Here is a 21165-nt window from a genome sequence, read left to right as displayed (position 1 = left end):
ATGAAAAAGCAAGGACCTACAACTGAGATTACTCTACACAGAAAAGCTAACAATTAGAATTGAAGGACAGATAAAGAGCTTCCCAGACAAAAAAAGCTAAGTGAGTTCATCACCAAACCAGTATTAGAAGAAATGTTAAAGGGACTGACTACTTTAAGAAAAAAAAAAAAAAAAAAAAAAGATAAAAACTATGAATAATAAAATGGCAATGACTACATATCTATCAACAATTACTTTATATATAAATGGATTAAATGATCTGATTAAAAGACATAGGGTGGCTGATAAGAAAACAAGACCTTTATATATGTTGCCTATAAGAGACACTCCAGATTGAAAGACATACACAGACTGAAAGTAAAGGGATGGAAAAAGATATTTCACGAAAATGGGGGGTGGGGTGGGGAAGCTGGGGTAGCAATACTTATACCAGTTTAAAACAAAGGCTATAAAAAGAGTCAAAAAAGAACCCAGTAATCCCACTTCTGGGTATTTATCCGAAGAAGCTCAAACACTATTTTGAAGGGACATGTGCAACCCGTATGTTCATTGCAGCATTAATTACAACAGCCAAGATATGGAGGCAGCCTGGGTGTCCATCAATGGATAAATGGATAAAGAAGAGGTAGTACATATATACAATGGAATATTACTCAGCCACAAAAAAGAATGAAATCTTGCCTTCTGCAACGACACAGATGGACCTAGAGGGTATTATGCTGAGTGGAGTAAGTCAGGCAGCAAAAGGCAAATGCCATATAATTTCACTTACATGTGGAATCTAAAGAACAAAACAAATAAACAATACAGAAGCAAACTCATAGATACAGAAGACATTCTTATGGCTTCCAGATGGGAGGGGGTTGGCAGATGTATGAGAAAGAAGGGATTAAGAAGTACAAATTAGTAGTTACAAAACAGTCATGGAGATATAAAATACAGCATAAGGAATATAGTCAATATTGTAAATATAAAAACTATGTGGGTACTAGATTTATCAGTGATCACTTCATAAGGTATATACATGTCTAACCACTATGATGTATACCTGAAACTAATTTAATATTGTATATCAACTGTAATTGAAAATTTTTAAAAAAATTACTTAAAAGAAAATTGGCAATGAACATAAAAACAAACCTTATTCTGATGCAATAATTCTGAAAATTATTTGTTGTAGAAAATTTCAAAAATATTTTAAAAACTAGAGGCTGATATAATGAATTCCTACATGTCTATCACACAGCTTCAATAATTAACTCAAGGCCAATTTTACTTCTCTCACCTGCCCAGGATTATTTAGAAGCAAATCCCAGACATTCTATAATTTTGTCTAAATATATCATTTTTATTATCAATAATCTCTCCCTTGGGTTATTTGGTAAAGCAATTAAATCACTATATCATGCTATTACTTATAAGCCTAGACTGCATACTTTAATGGGAACCCTTATCTTGGGCACTCAGTTCTGATTATCATTGTTTTTCATATGGATCATTGACTCCTCAAACAGCTTGTGGAACTTTAAATGGCAGTAATTTATGGCAAACAGAGAGGCACCTACTTAGATGAAAACATTTAAAGAAATTTCTCAAGAAAATCCTACATGCAGGCCACATTTGGATTTGGGCGAGAATCTGTATTTGTTAAACAGCTTTTATATTACCTGTCATGTTCTTTGTCTACGAGATGATATCTGGCTCTGAATGCCACCAGGTGAGCATAATACGCTGGTGCAGGTATAGAAACAGATCGTGTACAGCGCACATAAGTGTGGCAGAGCTGGTAAGTTAGCAGCTGAAGTTCATCTGCATTAAAGCAGTTATCATCCCATAAAACATGATAGTGTGAAGGACGGCTGGTACCCTATAGAGAAGGCAGTGACACATTCTGTTGATTTCTAAACTTTTAAATAAATATTCATCACAGACTAAGTTATATAAAAATTCAGCTTCGTACATTAGTGAAACATATTCTAATTTAATAATCAATTAAAAAACCATTTAGTTGATTCTGGGCATATAGCCAATAAGTGAAAGCAGGGACTCGAACAGATATTTGCACACCTATGTTCAAATCGCAACATCCAAAAGGTGGAAGCAACACAAGTATTCATTGATGGATGAATGGATAAACAATACATGGTATACCCATACAATGGAATAATCAGCCTTAAAAAGAAAGAAAAGTCTGACACATACTACAACATGAATGAACCTTGATAACATGCTAAATGAAATAAACCAGTTACAAAAAGACAAATATTATCCAATTCACTTATATAAAGTACCTGGAATAGTTAAATTTATAGACAGAAAGTAGAATGGTGGTTGCCAGGGGCTGGGGGAAGGAGGGAATGGGGAGTTATTGTTTAAAGGGTGCAGTGTGTCAGGGAAGATGAAAATGTTCTGAATATAAATGGTGGTATGGCTGCATAATAGTGTGAATATACATAATGTGATGGAACTGTACACTTAAAAACAGTTAAAATGCTAAGTTGTATGCTATGTATATAACATATAAAAACACCAGAACAATTACTTGCGCTCCTATGTATTAGTTACTATGTTAGGTATTACGCATTCAAAGGAAAACAAAATCAAAAGTTTCTTATCTTCTAGAAAACATAATTTGTAGAGGAGTAGAGGAGCTAGAGCACCTATAATTATAAAACAACTTATAAATGGCTATAATACTACTGCCACTTAGTCTTATATAAGCATACCAAAGGAAGTAATTGTGGGGGTAAGTCTTGGTTCTTTACAAAGTGGGGAATGAATGAGATCTGGCCATTTTGGGGAGGTGAAGGTGAGGAGACTCTAGGGAGAATGAACCACCTTAACAAAAGCACAAGGGGCTTAATGTTTAATGGTGTACTTGGAGAATAGCTAATAGACTAGTATGAATAGAGTATGGTACATGAAGTGGAAAAGACAAAGCTGAAAAAAAAGTTTGGAATCAGACTGAATGACATGTTTGGGAATTTGAACTTGCACATGGATGTGGCAGGGAAAGCAATGATTAATTTTTTTTTTTTACACAGGAGATTTTTTTAGGTGTGATGAGGTTGGAATTTTGTAAAAGAAACCCCAGCAACAATATGAAGGATGAATTAGAAAAAGAAACAAACAGAAAGCAAAAGGAGTAGTTGGGAGGCTGTTGCATTAGTTCTCGTGTTAGATAAAAGTATGAACTAAAGAAATGGCAGTGGCAAAGGAGAAAGATTAACTCATACTTTAACAAATATTTGAGTATCATTTGTCAGACACTGTGTAAGATTCTGGGGATAAAATTAAAATTATTATCAAATCTACCTCCCCCAAATTATATGTTTACAATGCATATAATGCATATATGATATATTCACACACATTTGATATTTACTGAACACTTAATATAGGCCATGTCTTGTATCAGGTGCCAGGCACACAGTAATGAATAAGACATGTATTCCAGAGATGAGACAGATAATATATAAATAAAACCACCAGAAATTGGGCTATAAATAGAATTAAAGTTTTTGGCTAAATACATTGGGGGAAATAGTTATTTTTTTAAGATTCATAATGACCATTTGCATATCAGTGGTATCCAAAAGTTCTAGAGAAAAAAATCTGTTTAGCCAGAATTTCCAAAATTTATTTGAACAGAGAATTTTTTTTCTCCTCTGTAGTATTTATTAAAAAGTCAGAGCAATAGTGTTCCTTGGGCTACATGAAAGTAAATGCTAGGTTTAAATATATACTCCAATGACATAGATTTTATCTCTAGGTCTTTTTAATTTTGTTTTGCTAAGTGATTACCCCCATGAAAATGTGTAACACTGACTGTAAAGGGGAGCAGATATAAGAACATAGATAAATGTGTGGGACAATAATTTAAAAGCTGTAATAGTGAAACTGGGGTTAGTGTATGTGAAGTGTATGAATATAAAGCTTTAAGATATTGTCTACGGCCATGCCACTCTGAACAAGCCCAAGTCTGATCTCGGAAGCTAACCAGGGTTGGGCCTGGTTAGTACTTGGATGGAAGACCAGCTGCTGAAGGCATAAATAATAATAAACAAAGAAAATAAATAAAAAAATAAAGCTTTAAGATACAGCTGTATAGTAAGGTACATCTTCCTGAAATTTCTATTTTATCGTTGGCAAGTAGCCTAAAACAGTTTTGGATGACATTTTCTCAGACATCTTAGGAATATGGATTCATTCTCTGCTGCTGGAGCATTTAGGAAGCATTCAATTAAAGCTCATATTTTAAGCATAGCTAACAAATTAGCAAAAAGATTTTCTGAAAAGAAAAAACGACTCTTAAAATTATGTACCTTAAAGCTGTAATTCCACAATTAAACTCTTTTACATGTTCAGTAAATGTCAAAGTTTTCCATGAAGTATTATCATAAAAAAGAAGCATATGTCAAAGGAACAATCAGGTATTTAAAATTTTTTTGAAGTTTTGGGTTAAGGACCCAGTTTAGGGAGAGTCCTTCTATTAAACTATTTATATTCTGGTATTTTCATAGGAATAAGCCCCTGTCAAAGTAAGACAGGGGAAGAAATTTACTGAAATTCATCTAATTTCATGTGGAAACAATTTGGAGTGCAAAGAAAAGTATTTCTCCTTTTTCTGAGATTTAAAAAATATACACATTAGTGGAAGTTCCTGAATTAAAACATTTCACCCAAAGCGTAGGCTTACCTGTATTCCAGCATGGCTACAGAGGTAAAAATCAAACTCATATGGGTGTGTAATGTCTGTATCAACTGTTGTTCCAGCTGGGATATTGCCACTCCTTCCAACCTGGATTTGTTTTGTCAAAGTTTAAACAAACAAGACAAATATAAAGAATGCATCTGAAAGCACTTTTAAAAATGTATAACTATAGGCTGATGCCATGATTTACTTCCTTCGACTTGTAATATTACTTAAGCAGGCACTATGAACAGATTTTATTCTAGTTCTGGTTCCTATTCTTAATGTTGCTGTACGTGAGAGCTGATAAACAACAGAGTTCTTAGTCTCTTTTGATGCTTAGCTGGTAGTTGACACCGATATGGGTGGAAGACTTAAAAAAATGTTTTTTTTCAAGTTACTTTAGGTGCTCTAATTTATGGTACCTGTGCACAGCAGGTACCCTTGATTGTGTAATTTATGAAAATTAACATTTTCCTTAGATAACACTATATTTTTAGAGAGAAAGAATGCTGAGAACATCAATAATAGTCACCATTTGTTAACCATTTATGTGTCAGGTACTTTACATATTTCAAATCTGGATAATCCTGCAAGCTAGGATTACTAGCTTTGTAACCATGGGAAGTAATTTAACTTCCATGTGCCACAGTTTTCTCCTGTGGAAATTGGGATAATAAGAAGTACCTCATGGTGTTCTTTGTGAAGATCAAATGAGTTCAATTTATAAAAAAATACCGAGAACAATGACTACTATTATTATTTTTTTCTCTATTATTACCATTATCACCTTACTAAAACTAGCTAACTTTTATTGAGTACTGAGGATGTGCCAAGAATCATTCTAAGTGCATTATGTATTTTATTTAATCCTCTTACCAACCCAAATAAGGTAAATATTAATATGATCCAAACCTTGCTGAGAAAGGAACAGGCACAGAGATGTTATTTGCCCAAAGTTACACAGTGAGTGTAACCAAAGACCAAATATACACCAAAAATAAGACATATCCCATCTCTCAGTCTTTTATATTGAACCCCTTTCCCAATGAGACATTGACATTGAAATTCTCAGATTTCCCTGCTCCAAGGTTTGCAGGGTTGGGGACGGGGCACTGGATACGATGACAAGACTGCTAATTGCCAATTTTGCACACAGACAAGAAAATATATTTCCCTTGGTATTTATACCTTCTTCCTCTTCCTAATTATAAAAATACACATTCACATTATAAAATACAGAAAAAAATTCTGTGAATTTTAAAGAAAGCATTGTTTAAAAGTTAGTTTGCATTAATTTTCACTAATCACTCTAGAAAGTCTCTAGCTTTTTAAAAAAACTAATTTTACACAATATTTAAAGAAAAGAATATATCTTTTTTCTTCTGAACATTTACAAAAGTATGAATAGAAAGAACAATTTTAAAATTATGAGTTTCTTCACATCAACAAAAAGCATTAATAGGATTTTAAACATGAAATTCTAGAAAGTTAAAAAGTAACAACCTATTTTGATACTTCTATACTCATAATCTGGTTTGTTGAAATATGCCACTATATATTAGAAACTCTGCTGTTGGCAGAGAGCCTTTGTTAAGTGCTCTATGAACTATGAGATAAGCTTGGCTTATAATGATATTACGATAGATATAAGATTACCCTTTCTGTCCTGTCAGCACAAAATAATCGAGTGTGATGTCTCTTCTGAACTACAATGTAAGTTATTCCGGGTTGATAATCTTTCTCCAAACTGATGCAGGCTTCTCGAATTGCTAGTAGTTCATAATATAACACCTAGAAAAGGTGAAATGGAAAGATTTGGTATAGTCAACTGTTCTCTTATACATACTTCAACTTAAGTTAATTACTTGGTCTCAGTTTCTTAAGCTTATCACTTTATAACTAAATATACTGCTATTCCATCTTAACTATTATCAGAGCATGGTCTCAGCAATCAAGGCTTATATATCCATCCATCATAAACATTTTAAAAGGGAAAATCTAAGGAAGCATCAAATTTGACTTTAGGAACTCTCAACTTAATTAAGGATTCTAAGTTCAGAACTAGACATCATATTTTAAACACAGTAGCTGATTTAACCACAATATGATGAGATCCCAGACAACCGACCTGCCGAAACTGTCCCTCTGAAACACCATCCCGATAAAAGATGATACGAGTAGGTTTGAAACGAGTTGACTTATAAAATTGAATGAGAAGTTCTCGGACCATGGAGGCCAAGTCCTGGATGATCTCCTGTCGGGGTCTCTGAACTCTTACTGTGGCACAGTATCTGCTTGGGTGAGCGTCCATACTACCTACAACCTAAGTTGGAAAAGTAAAGAAAAACAGAAATTCAGATAATCAAAACAACATGAATATGAATTTACCACAATAAAAAAATAAATTTGAAATAAAGTACATGCTTTTCATTTATATTTATTTGTATTTTACCAAAACCTTACTATATATATTTATAAAAGTTGGTTTTAAAGAAAATATCATTAAAATTCAAAAAGTTGAAACCAAAATGCTGATCTTCGTCTAAACTTTAGATAAGATAAACCTGCCTTATGATACTCACAGCAGCAATAGAAGGCTTCTTCCCATCACCGGCTGGTGGATGAGTGACATCTGCTCCCAAAAAGATCACTGGTTGCTGGAACACAGATGGTCTTAAACACATTTTAAAAAGAGTTAGATAATTCATTTTTTTCATTATCCATTTATCTGTTTCATAATACTGCAATACACTGCAAGTTGCTGAAATAGCACAGAGGCAGTCCTATATAGACAGCTTCATAGGCCTGATATACTGATAGCTTTATTCTCTTAATTCATGAATCCCTGGTCAGTGAAGTAAAAGCTGTCACAATGGGTCTACCCAATGTCTTATCTAGAGCAGTTTTCTGCCTTAAATAGTGGTGATGGTGGCTGCAAAGAGCAACTGCTGCTAGCATTCTTCAAACAACAGGCATAAAATGCTAAACCTCCTCATATTAATCCACAAATTTGTATCAATCTTTTTTTAACCTACTTACATTTTAAACTGATATAATCCCTCAAGGAGAAAAAGCATCATTACACCTTACAATGAAAGGGATTATGAGTGTCTACTACTTCTTCCTCCCCTGGATGAAAGTATAGATTTGAGTAACATATATTTAATAGTTATAAAGTAGCTAGTAGTTCATTTTATTTCTAAAACTGTATGTTTTAAGATTTAAATGGCTATTTCTTTGTTCTTGGGCTTATGGATAAAATTCTATATTTACCTCATTTTTGAATCTCATATCCAATAGAGATAAGAAGTAGAGGCAACAAGGAAAAACAGGAAAAAAAAAAAAACCTTTTGTGTCAAACATACACAAATAAGCATTTCTTATTGTAATGCTTATCTGTGGTGCATACTGGTCAAGATATTTCACTTTTTAAGGCCCTTGTTGCTTCAACTATTTAAAGAAAACCTGTTGTTTAATTCTCCCAATAACAGCCTCTTCCCAGTGCTTGTTTCATAGATCATTTATGTCTCATACAACCTAAGAGCTCTTAGACATGATGGCAATCCAGTACTATCTGCTGTCCCATTGAACTGAAGCAGGGGTTGATAACGTCTTACTTAACTGATTTACTGAATTGACATGCCCCACTCCCGACCTTCCTTTCTTCCCTCATTTTCTTGGTAAGTAGCCTCATGATATTAGGCTGAAGATGACTACCAAATAATGAGAAAATTCTTCAAGCTGGGCTCTCCAATAAAAAATAAAGTTCTCAAAACTTTCTAGCTAGGTAAGAGGAATTTTGCATATTAAATAAAAGTGGAGGTAGGAGGGGATTTTTACAAGGAAATCTCTTAATCTTGCCAACCTAAACTCTTAAGTTTTTGCCTAAGTATCTACTTACCTCTCATGACAGGAATCATCAAAGCAAACAGAACTTGGATATGGCAATGAAAATTAAGATATGAAAAATCAGTTTTTTAAGTGATTAGCTTATCTTACCTTTGATGAGGTACAAGAATATTATTGATCCCTCCGAGTTTAACATTTATCTTTAGGCACAGGTTTGAGAGAGTTTGAGGGGATGTTTTTATTACATTCTTGACTTGAACACACTGTGTAGCCATACCCAAAAGTGTATCTCCTACACGTTTCACCTCCGCTATGGAACAAATACAAATACCTCTAGTTAGAAAAAAGGACGAACTTTACTGAAAGTTAAACTACTGTGTTTCTCCCCTTGAAATATATCATTGTGTTCAGGACACTAAAAATTACACCAGTACCAAAACAATGGAATATTATTCGGCTTTAAAAAGTGAAAAAATTCTGAAAAACGCCACGACATTGATAAACATTATGTTTATCAATGATTGAGAACATTATGTCAAATGAAATAAACTAGTCACAAAAGGACAAATACTGCATGATTCATTAATATGAGGTACCTAGAACAGTCAAATTCAGAGACAGAAAACAGAATGGCAGTTGCCTAAGATGAGGGAGAGATGGGGAGTTATTATTTAATAGGTACAGAATTTCAGGGATGATGAAAAAGTTCAGGAGATGGATGGTGGTGACAGTTGTACAATAATGTGAATGTACCTAATGCCACTGAACTGTACACTCATTAACATGGTAAATTTTGGTATATATGTTTTGCCACAAAAAAGGGGGAAAAATTCTGATATATGCTACAACACAGAGAAACCTTGATGACATCATGCTAAGTGAAATAAGCCCGAAACAAAAGGACAAATATTATATGATTGTATTTATTTGAGTTACCTAGAATAGGTAAGTTCATAGCCACAGAAAGTAGAATCGAGGCCACCAGGGGTTGGTGGGAAGGAGAATGGGAAGTTATTGCTTAAGGGGTATAGTTTCTGTTTGGGATTATGAAAAAGTTCTGAAAATGAGTAATGGTGATGAAAATGGATAATGGATAAGTGATGATTCATGACAATGTGAATATACTTAAAGCCACTTAATTGTATAGTTAAAAATGGTTAAAATGATAATTTTATGTTAGATATATTTTACTGCACCTATACAGAAAAACTTATGTAGGGCTCAGGCAAAAGAGGGCTAGAGAAAAAGCTGAAATATAGGTAGCAGCACTCAGGAAAAAAAATTTAAATAAAAAAGAAGGGGCAAACGATGAGTTTTTCTATGAGAAAAACAGCTCTAAATAGACTGTTTCTTAAAATAAGAATTCCAGAATGACTTAACACTTGAAACCAGTGAGTGGTAATTTGATTTATAAGTAAACATTAAACAATTAAATAATTTTTTTAAAAAGTGAAGGAGAAATGCCTTCTCAGACAAATAAAAACTAAGGGAATTTGTTGACAGCAGACTTGCGTTGCAAGAAATGATAAAAGAAGTTTTTCAGAGAGAAGAAAAATTATATAGGTCAGAAATTCAGATCTATAAAAAGAAAGGAAGGTCAGAGAAGAAGAAGAAGTAAACTCTTTTACTTCTTATTCTTAACTGAACAGATAACTGTATTAAATGATAATAGCAACAATGTATTGGGTGGTTATAGCTTATGGATAAGTGAAATGAATGCCAGCAATGTTATAAGTGACAGGGGAGAGGAATTAGGAATACTTTGATAAAGGTACCCACTTACACTATCTGTGAAGTAGTATTGAATTACTTGAAAGAGGACTTAGATTAGTTGTAAATGTATAATACAAACTTTGGGGCAACCACTAAAATTTTTTTAAAAATAAGTATAATTAATATGCTGAGAGGAGAGAAAATGGAAAATCATAAAATGCTCAATTAAAACCAGAAAAGGTAGAAATAGAAGGGAAGAAAAAAATAAGACCCTATTACATGTTGCCCACAAGAAACCAATTTTAAATATAAGGACATAGATTAAAAGTAAAGCAATACAGGAAGATATACTATGCTAACACCAAGAAAAAGAAAACTGGATTAGCTATATTAGTTTCACATAAAGCAAACTTCAGGACTAGGAAAATTATCAGGGATAAAAAGGGATATTACATAATGATAAAAGGGTTAATTCTCCAAGAAGACATAACAATCCTGAACATGTATGAACTTAACAAAAGAAACCAAAACAAATGAGGCAAAAATTCAAAAATTGATGAAACTTTAAGGAGAGACAGACAAATCCACTATTACAGCGGAGAGTTCAACATACTTTTTTCAGCAATTGACACATCCAGCAGTGAGATCAATAAGAATAAAGATGATCTGACTGCACCATCAATCAACTGAATACAAGAGACATTTATAGAATACTTCATCCAATAACAGCAGAATAAACATTCTTCTTAAGCTTGCACAGAACATTCACCCAGATAGCCAACATTCTTCTCTAAAAATACATCGTAATAAACTTAAAAGAACAGAAATCATATATAATATGGTCTCAGATTACAATGGACTTAAAACTAGAAATTAATAATGGAAAGATAGCCAGGAAATACTTGTATATTAAATGACATAATTATATGTTAACACATGGATCAAAGAAGAAGCCTTGAGAAATTATAAAATATTTTTATCTAAATAAAATGAAATACAACTTATCAAAATTTGTGAAATGCAGTGAAAGCAATGCTTAGAGAGAAATTTGTAGCACTGAATATATGTATTAGAAAAGAAGATCTAAAATCAAAAATTTATGCTTCTACCTTAGAAAGAACTAGACCTAAAACAAGCAGAAGGAAAGAAATATTAATAATTAGAGCAGAAATCAGTCAAATTGAACATAAGAAATCAATAGAGAAAATCAACAAAGCCAAAAAGCTGGTTCTTTGAAAAGAACAATGAAATTCATCAAAATCCAGACAAAGAAAAAAGGAAAAGACAGATTGTTAATATCAGAAATAAAAAAGGGATCATCACTATTGGTCCCATGTATATTTAAAATAATAATAAAAGAATATTGTGAACAACTCTAGGCCCACAAATTTGATAACTTACGTGTAGTGGACCAATTCCTTAAATGACACTATCAAAACTCACACAGAAGAAACAGGTAATCTGAGTAGGTCTGTATCTATTAAAGAAATTGAATCAATAATTAATAACCTTTCAAAAAAGAAAGTACCAGGCTCAGATGCTTTCACTGGTGAAATCTACCAAACATTTAAGAAAGAAATGATACCAGTTCTCTACAATCCTTCTAGAAAATAGTGGCAGAGGGAATGCTTCCTAACACATTCTATGAGACCAACATTACCCTAATACCAAAACCAAATAAAGACATTATAAGAAAGAAAAATTACAGGTCAAGATCTCTCATGAACATAGATACAAAAATCCTTAATAAAGTATTAGCACATTGAATACAATAATGTATAAGAATTATACACCATGACCAACTAGTATTTATCACAGGTACGCAAGGCTGGGCTTCAACATTTGAAAATCAATTAATGTAATCGATCACATCAGGTGACTAAACAAAAAAATCATATGATCATATCAATAGATACAGAAAAAGCATGCGGCAAACTCTGTCACTCATTCTGATAAAAACTCTCACCAAACTAGGATTAGAGAACTTCCTCAACTTGATAAAAAACAACTACAGAAAACCTATAGCTAACATTATACTTACTGCTGAGAAACTATATCTTTCCCCTAAAATCAGGAACAATGCAAGGGTGTCTGTCTTCTCTCACTACTCCCATTCAACATCATATTGGAAGTCCTAGCTAATGTAAAAATAGGATTGGGAAGGAAGAAATGAAACTATCTTTGTTCACAGAGGTCATGACTGTCTATGCAGAAAATCCCAAAGAATTGACCAAAAGCCTCCTGGAACTAATAAGTGATTGTAGCAAGGCTGCAAGATACAAAGTAAATAATACAAAAGTCAATTGATTTCCTAAATTCTGAAAATAAATGACCGAGATTTAAAATTTAAAACATAATACCATTTACATTAGCACCAAAAGAAAAAAAAAAGATTCTTAGGCATAATTCTAACAAAATGTACATAGGATCTATATGAAGAAAACTATAAAACTTTGATAATAGAATCAAAGAAGCTCTAAATAGAGACATTCCATGTTCAAGGAAAGGAAGACTTAACATTCTTAAAATGTCAGTTATTCCCAGCTTGATCTACAGTCAGTGTAACCCCAATAAAAATCTCAGTATGTTATTTTATGGGTACTGACAAACTAATTCTATAAGGAAACAAAAGACCCAGAACAGCTACCACAATAATGAAGGAAAAGATCAGAGAAATGACACTACTTGACTTCCAATACTTACTATAAAGCTACATTATTCAAGACAGTGTGGTGTTCTAAATGAAAAGACATACAGATCAATGGAACAAAATAAAGAGCCCAGAAATAGACTCACATAAACAGAGGCAATCTTCAACAAAGTAGCAGAGGCAATTTATTGGAGAAAGATAGTCTTTCTAACAAATTGGTGCTAGAACAACTAGATAGCCACATGAAAAAAAAAAATATTCTAGGCACAGATTACATACTTTCACAAAAATTAACTCAAAATGGGTTATAAACCAATATGTAAAAAACAAAACTATAACTATTGGAAGATAACCTAGAAGAAAGCTTAGGTGACCTTGGGTTTGGCAGTGAGGTTTTAAATATAATGCCAAAAACATGATCTGTGAAAGAAAAAACTGATGAGTTGGACTTTATTAAAATTAAAAACTTGTGTTTCATGAAAGACGTTGTTAAGTAATAAAAAGACTAGCCACAGACTGGGAAAAAATATCTGCAAAATACATATCTGATAAAGAACCTGTATATAAAATATACAAAGAACTCTTAAAACTGAACAATAAGACAAACATCCCAATTTAAAAATGGGCAGAAAGTCAGAACAGATACTTACCAAAAAAGATATACAGATGGTAAATAAGCATATGAAAAGGGGACCAATGTTACATGTCGTTGAAGAATTGCAAATGAAAACAACAAGATACCACATTACACACCTATTAGAATGGTTGAAATTTTAAAAACTGACTGTACCAAATGCTGGAGACGATTTTTTCCTTTGAATACATTTTTGGAGTTGAAAATACTGAATCACAGACCAAAAACACATTTTTATGTTTTTGGTGGGAAGGATATTATCATTTATACTGCCATCAGCAATGTATGAAAATGCTAGATTCACTACATACTGACAAGCATTAGGTATTACAATATTTAAACGTATTTGCTGATTTAGTAGCTTAAAAGTACATAAAGTGCAAATTAATTTTATTAATTTGTACTTTACTATTGAAAACCAATGTTTTCTCATGTTTACATGTTTTGTTTTGTTTTTTTGAGAAATCTTGCATTATATTCTTTGCTCATTAATCTTAAACAAGAATTTTTTTAACACAATAACAGATATTTATTAATATTTTAACTAATAATACTAGCCCTTCATCGTCCCATTTGCTGCAGATATTTTCACTTTCTATTGGTTTCCTTTTAATTTTAGTTATACATTTGTGACATACAGAAATTTTAATTTTTATGCAGTGAAATCTAACAATTTTCCTTTGTGGATTTTTCTATCATGTCTGATTATACTCCATTCGGTAGTTTGAAAATTCTACTTTCCTTGTGTTTTTCCATGATTCAATGATTTATATTTAACTTATTAATCACAAAACTTTAATTTGTTTATTATAATAATAGCTAACATTTACTGAGTGTTTATATTACAGGTACTATTTTAGGTCCTTTATATATGTAAATTTAATGCTTACAACTGTCATGTATGGATTAGATTAATAGTATTCTGTTTTCACAATGAGGAAACTAAAGTTTAAGTAATTTGGCCAGCTCACACAGGTAGTAAGTACACTTGGCAGTACCTGGGTATTAAGCAGCATAGTCTGACTCTATCACTACTACATTATAATGATAATCAAGTTATCTCAAGGATATTTTTAATAATAATTCTTCCCTTAACCACTGTTTTGTAATGCCTACTTTACTAAAATTCTTTTTACAGGTCTCTTCTTGGACCATTTAGTTTACCCTACCGAATTGTCTTTTTAAAGTAATAATAAATGGTTTTAAAGTACTGTAAGCTGTAAAATGTTTTAATGTTTGAAAGCTTTAGAATATGTTTTGGCATAATTCTAAAAAAGAGTATTAAGTACTCGAGGAAAAATGCAATCTTAAGATATCCTTACCATACACAGGTGTCTTCCCTGGCAGGATGACAATAATGAGCTGCAGCCCAGAGTAGGTGTTCTTGAGATGCCGGAACATGGGCTCCACGCTGTCTGCTCCCTGCGCATATTTGCAGAAGCAAGGCTGGCCCTGGATGGGCATCCCTGCATCTTTAGAAATCTTCCGCAGCTGGTCCGTGAAACCCCTAGAAGGAGAAATCACTAAAAATAAACATTGTCTAGTCATGAACATCTATAAAGTGTAATGGAAAGTTTGGGAAAGGAATGGAGAATGAAGCAAAGATTTATGTGCCTCACATATGAAGAGTTCACCAGACTACTGATGTTAAGGGCAAAGCGGGTCACTGCTGTACAGTTACGTGGCTATTTATGGTTTACCAAGGGCATTAGTAATAGAGTGTGTTGGTTAAGAGCTCAGCTCTAGAGTTAGCATGAGAGGTTCTAATCCTAGTTCTGTTACTTACTAGCTATGAAATTTAAGGCAATGTTTTTCAGTTTCTCTCATTTATAAAATGCTTACTTCTAGTATCATGTTGGTGTGATGATTAAATGAGATAATACATGTAAAGCACTTAGTGCATTACCGAAGATGTTATAAGAACTTGATAAATTTAAGGTAATGTACATTTTCTAGTTTGATCCTTATAAGATTCGTTAGAGAGTGGAAGGTCTGGTATTACTCCTGTTTTACAGACCAGGAAACAGTTGCAGGGACATTATATATTTGGCCAAGGTCAAATGGTTAGGTAAGTGACAGAGTCAGAACTCTGACCTAGTCTAGAATTTCTTTTCACGATATTACCTATCTCAAACTAGGACATCAGGAAAGATTTTATCCCTCGGGTAAAACAAAATAAAACAAAACAAAAAAACTAAGAAAACAACATTTAAAAAGAAATAAGGCAGGCAGCACTTAATTTACTTTATCTACATTGCAAAAAGACTAATCATTTCATAGTTAAACAAAATTCTGTGTTTAGCCTAGGATAAATGAGTAATGATGTTGAGGTTTAACAATCACTTTACTTGTTTTTAAAATAAGGTCCTGAGTCAAGGATTTGAGTTATCTTTGATCAAAACACTCTGATTCCCTTAGAACAGAGATAAAGTTTACAGGAATTCCCTTCTCCTTCTTATTAGTGTTTAATTAAAAAAAAGTACACAGGTGACAAAATAGTCATGGGGATATAAAGCACAGTGTAGGGAATATAATCGATAATAGTGTAATAACTATGTATAATGCCAAGTGGGTACTAGACTAATGGGGGGAGGTGTCATGCCATAAATTAGATAAATGTCTAACTACTATGCTGTACACCTGAAACTAATATAAAATAATATTGAATGTCAACCCTAATTAAAAAATAAAAATAAAAAAAAGTAATTGTTGATAAGTAAAAAAGGTAAATATTTTTAGTCAACCTGAACGAGAGCCATAAGCCCAATGATTATGAGATTTCTATCGAGCCATGAACAACAAATGTAAAGTAAATAAGCTTGAAAAACAATTGGAGGCTATTTCTTTGGTTTCTAGAGGTCAAGTAAGATAATCGTAGCATTTCAGTAAACTGTCCTTATGATTTTACTTGAAAGCACGGGGATTAAAATTTTGGAGAAAAGAAAATATTAAGTGAATCTTAAAACATATAGTTAGAGATTTGTAGCCAATAAAAAGAAGTGAATAGAATAAAAAAAATTTATTTCTTACAAAAAAAGGCAAAACAAATTCTGAATTGGATAAATGGTCTCTAAATTACTCAAAAACTATTCATTATGGGTATACTTTACAGGATCTATTAGTAGAGATTTAAATTAGACAATAACTATTTTCTTAAGAAAATTATTGATTCTAGAGGGAGATGAAAAAATTTACCTAATTATAATACAATTATATTTTACACAGAAAGTGAGGATATTGATAAACCAGTATGTTTAGAGTTAAGAAAGATTATTTCCAGCATCACAAGTCAAAGAAGATTGGGTAGTTTTTAGATGAGCAGAGTTCGGAAAAAGGCATTTTCAATAACATGCAGCATGAGTGGAAATGAAAAAATGCAAGGGAGATGGAGGGAATACAGTGCTTCACTTTTCTGTCCAGAATATGTGAAAATGAAGAAAGGACTTAAGAGGTAGGTGAAAGATTATAAATGGCATACTGATCTTTAATGTTATTCTTTCTCAAGGAGAAGCATAAGTTTTTGAGTGCAGGTAGTCACAAGTGGAGCTGGTCCTCTTTCACGATGGCACAGCTCCTCAAACCAGAGTGATAGCAGAAGCCCTTGAGCCTGCCAGAGCCCCACAGATGTGAGAGTCCAAAAAGAGAGAAGAAAAGCCAACATGATAAAAAGGAACCAGGAAGGCAAGAATGGAGAGACTGTCAAGAAGGCAGTCAATTGTATCTAATGCTGTACCATTTTTGAGAAAAATCATGGCTGAGAAAGACAACTATTAGAATTGATAAACACAAAGATAATGGAGATCTTCCAGAAACCAATTTCAGTAGAGCGCTAAGATTTCAAGGAAGGAGAACGGAAACCTGGAAGCCTGAGAGAATAAGTGAAGTAAATGGAAAATTGAAGATTTTTTTGTTTGTTTATTTTAAATTTAAAGAGAAGATTGTTGAGTACTAACATGTCGAGGGAAAGAATCTGAAGAAGATGGAAAGTGGTAGAGAGATGGAGGCCAAATTTCGAAAAGTAAGGAAGTGGAAATGAGGAGTTAAATCTCTTTCCAGAAACTCAACTGAGAAATAAGGATTTTATTTAATCCTCGCCCAGCAGATGGTAACTATTATCTCTATTTTAAAAAGGTGAAAACTGAAGCATAATGATTAAATAAATTATCGAGGGTAATAAAGCTGGGAAGTGGCAAAGTTGGGAATCAAACCTAACCTATTTGCCATCAAAAGCCAATGATGCTCCTGCTATATCACATAAGCTAGTCTATTAGGATGCCTAGAAGAGCAAATCAGTGACTTTACTATGACTAAAAAATTCAGGAATCTTCATCAAAATATTGAGAAGATTGATTTTTAAAGGCTCAGTGAATAAATATACATCATGCCGAGGCAACACTAGTTAGTACATTAGCTGAGTAATTTAAAATTAAAATACAAAATTTAAACACAGAAAGGTTCCAAAGTGACAAGCCTTACTTCAATATTTCTTCTCTGCATTGCCTCTGTGTGGCAAAACAAGCTATAGCCCACATTTTGATTTCAACTCCTGTGTGGAACTGTTTTCCTCGCATGTCCCATACTCCATGGCTTGGTGTTGCTACTGTACGATTCTACAGAAAAAGGAGAAGGAGAAATAACGGCAAAAAGGAACAAACAGTTAACATATGGTTTATTTCAACAAGCTAATATACATATATATGACATTCTACATGGAAGAGGTTGTTCTAAATCAATATTACTTATATTTTTATCGTAGAAAAAAATTCTACTAAACTCAAGCAAAGACATCTTGAAACAAAAAAAAATATTGTTGGAACAATAAAACATTTTCTAAATTTCAGGCTTAGCTAGGATGACCTTCTCTCCATATACAGAAACTACATTTATAATTTAAAAAACTACCAAGAGGTTTTACCCGTCCTCCATACTGGAGCATAGGTGCTGGAAGTACACGTCCGGTTACATGGGCCATTTCGTCCCGAACTTTAAATTGAAACTCCTGAACAAATGGATCTGTTTCATAATTTGCGCTTCTTACCTAACAATAGAAAGTTTGTAGTTAGTTCCAAAATTCCTCCAAATCCCATGCTTTACTTATTAGAAGTCTCTATTTTTTTGTTGTTTACTGTATCAACAATGTTCTACAATAGGTCTTTTTAATGGTGTCCTAACTAGAGAGCAGAGAATCTTAACCTGGGGACCACAGATTATGAATGGATTGCTGTAAGTCTGTGAACTTCTTGGTAATTTATAGTAAATTTAAATGTATTAGGTTGAATAATAAGAAATTTCAATTATTTATGACCCATGAAAATAATAATTTTATATGATTAAACCTAATACAGTTTGGGGAGGGTGGTCTAGAGATTGTAAGAGAAATACTTGACCCCCAAAAAATTAGGAACCTTTAATTAGAAGATCTAGATATACACTATTAAAATTTAGTTTACGTAGTTTGATAGCAAATATTGATAATCCCAAGACTTTTTCCCCCCTAATTACTTTACAATTGATATAAAATTTGCTTGAATATTTTCAGATAAAAAGTGCCATATTATAAAATGTACTTAATGGGATAGATATAATTGGGACAGATAAGAAAGCCAGTATGACACTTAGATGATCATTTTTACATAATATATCCATACATACAAAGATAAAGAATTTATCGTAATTCAGTGTAGGCTTGGATCTTGAGAGTATAATTCATGCTTATAACATGTATAATATAGTAAGTAACTGTGTTTTTCAAAACATATTTACTTGGTCTTAGGGTAAATGTCAAATAAGGTTATAAAAAGAAGGCAATGTTCAAGTCTTTGAGTAATCTATGAAAATTTGTCTGCCACAGTATTACAGACCAAAAAAGGAAAAAAAAAAACAACTGTATAATCTAAATATGTAAAAAGAATTGCCCCAAAATAAGCAGCTAAAGTTGTTTTCTAAATTAGGCACCAATGCATCTTTTCTTCAAGTTTAAATGCCATTCATTTCTAGTGTTTTAGTGTACCTCCACAGTAAGGTTATAAAGACCAACAACTTCTATTAACCAGAACTTGCCGCATGATGTGCTAGGTGCTAAATGTTTTATAACTAATTTTTACACAGCCTTCTAACTACAAAAGTAAGTCTTTTATAATCTTCTTTTTACAGAGGATAAAACTAAAGTTTGGTAAAGCGAAATGAGTGGCTTAAAAACTATATAGCTAAGTACGTGACATAGAATCCGAAACCATGCTATGTTGTGATTGTAGAGTTCTTACCTGCACTAGCCTTTCAGATGCTATTAGAATAATAAAATAATAGTAACAAGAAGTGGAGAAGCTAGACTTTTAACCCAGAGCTGTTAAATTCCAAAGCCTGTACTTTTAACCACTGTATAATATTGTCTTGCTGGACAGAAAAGCTGTAATAAATAAGTTAGAAGTAGCTAAGATTTTATAGAGTGGGAGGTTCTAGTATCCTAAAGGTTTTAAAATCTTGTCATAGTAGATCAGAGAAAAATCCATGATGAGAACCAGACTGTATTTTCCTAATTAAATATCATGTAACAACTTTCATTCGCTTCTTATAAAACTATAAGAAAAAAGTCTTTTTCTATAATGGCTTATAAAATGAGCCAGTTCTATAACTCTTTTTCAACAATCTTTAAAATTGCTTTTGAAAGTGCTATCAAGTTGTTTTAGGTAATACTAATATTTTGACTTTTTTTTTCTTTACCTGGGCAATTTAAATGATATTAATGATATTAAAGAGCATAAGATCCAGGTCCCTTTTATTTTTCATTTTGCCTTTATTCCATCATTTTATAGAGTGGTATTTATAACTCTTCCTTCCTCCCCATTTAGAATAAGACAGTTTAGAAACCCTCCATTGTTAGAACTGTTTAATATTTCTTTGTTTATCTTGTAGTTACCAGTCCGATACTGGGGGCTAAGCAATCCTACTCTGAGTATTATGGCTCTATCGCTAGTTGTGATACCTTGACTTTTCTTCCTCCTCTTTTAGGTGGGCGGCAATAAAGTACTAGTTCACTATATTGAAACATTAGTTCTGAGAGATTCTGGTCTGTATCTAATTAAAGAGTTTCAAGTTAAATTAGAAGGAGCTAACCCTTTTCACAGAACCAAGGTTTAACCCCAGAACACCACTATTTACTTCCATGATCCCTTTAAATTCTGATAGCTCGTGAAACGGTAAAAAGGTACAAGTTGCTAAGGACATGGTTCTTTAGTAGTTCATCCTAATACATTTTTAATCCCCATTTCTAGGGTTAAGTACTAACCAATCTGCTAATTTCCTCTTGTCTATCTGGTGCAGATCTTGCTGTTGCTTTGATCATAGTGGAAGTCTGATTGTCCGTTAGCTTCTTGATACATCGTTGCCCTGCCACAATATTACAGACCTACAAATGGAAAAAAGTTTTGTACTAGACATACACATATATGTATATATTTTAAATTCTCAATGCCAATTATATGTGAAATTAAATTTTAATTTTTTAAAATCTACTTCATTAAATTGCTTTTTAATATATTAAGTAAAAAGTAATAAAGAATACTGCTTTACAGCATGATTGTAGTTAGGTAAAATGTATACTGAATAAAAAGGCTAAAAAGAAGT

At 32.6% G+C, this 21165-nt stretch overlaps 1 protein-coding gene across 11 annotated transcripts in view; it reads right to left on the bottom strand.

The window, feature by feature from the left end:
- AGO3 (argonaute RISC catalytic component 3) overlaps positions 1-21165 on the bottom strand; it is a 98154-nt gene that overhangs the window by 13086 nt on the left and 63903 nt on the right. For all 11 annotated transcript variants that reach the window (XM_016147238.2, XM_016147239.2, XM_016147240.2 and 8 more), the window contains 10 exons: positions 20828-20947; positions 18458-18580; positions 18019-18152; positions 14865-15049; positions 8696-8855; positions 7279-7369; positions 6825-7019; positions 6353-6487; positions 4700-4801; positions 1668-1867 (listed from right to left, as the gene is read on the bottom strand). In XM_016147238.2, coding sequence (XP_016002724.1) covers positions 1668-1867; positions 4700-4801; positions 6353-6487; positions 6825-7019; positions 7279-7369; positions 8696-8855; positions 14865-15049; positions 18019-18152; positions 18458-18580; positions 20828-20947 — 1445 coding nt within the window. The remainder of the gene's footprint in view (positions 1-1667; positions 1868-4699; positions 4802-6352; positions 6488-6824; positions 7020-7278; positions 7370-8695; positions 8856-14864; positions 15050-18018; positions 18153-18457; positions 18581-20827; positions 20948-21165) is intronic.

This window comes from Rousettus aegyptiacus, unplaced genomic scaffold (assembly GCF_014176215.1).
Source record: "Rousettus aegyptiacus isolate mRouAeg1 unplaced genomic scaffold, mRouAeg1.p scaffold_m13_p_1, whole genome shotgun sequence".
Classification (NCBI taxonomy): Eukaryota; Metazoa; Chordata; class Mammalia; order Chiroptera; family Pteropodidae; genus Rousettus; species Rousettus aegyptiacus.
Note: the sequence above shows the minus strand (reverse complement) of the source record. Positions and strands in the feature narration are given on the sequence as shown.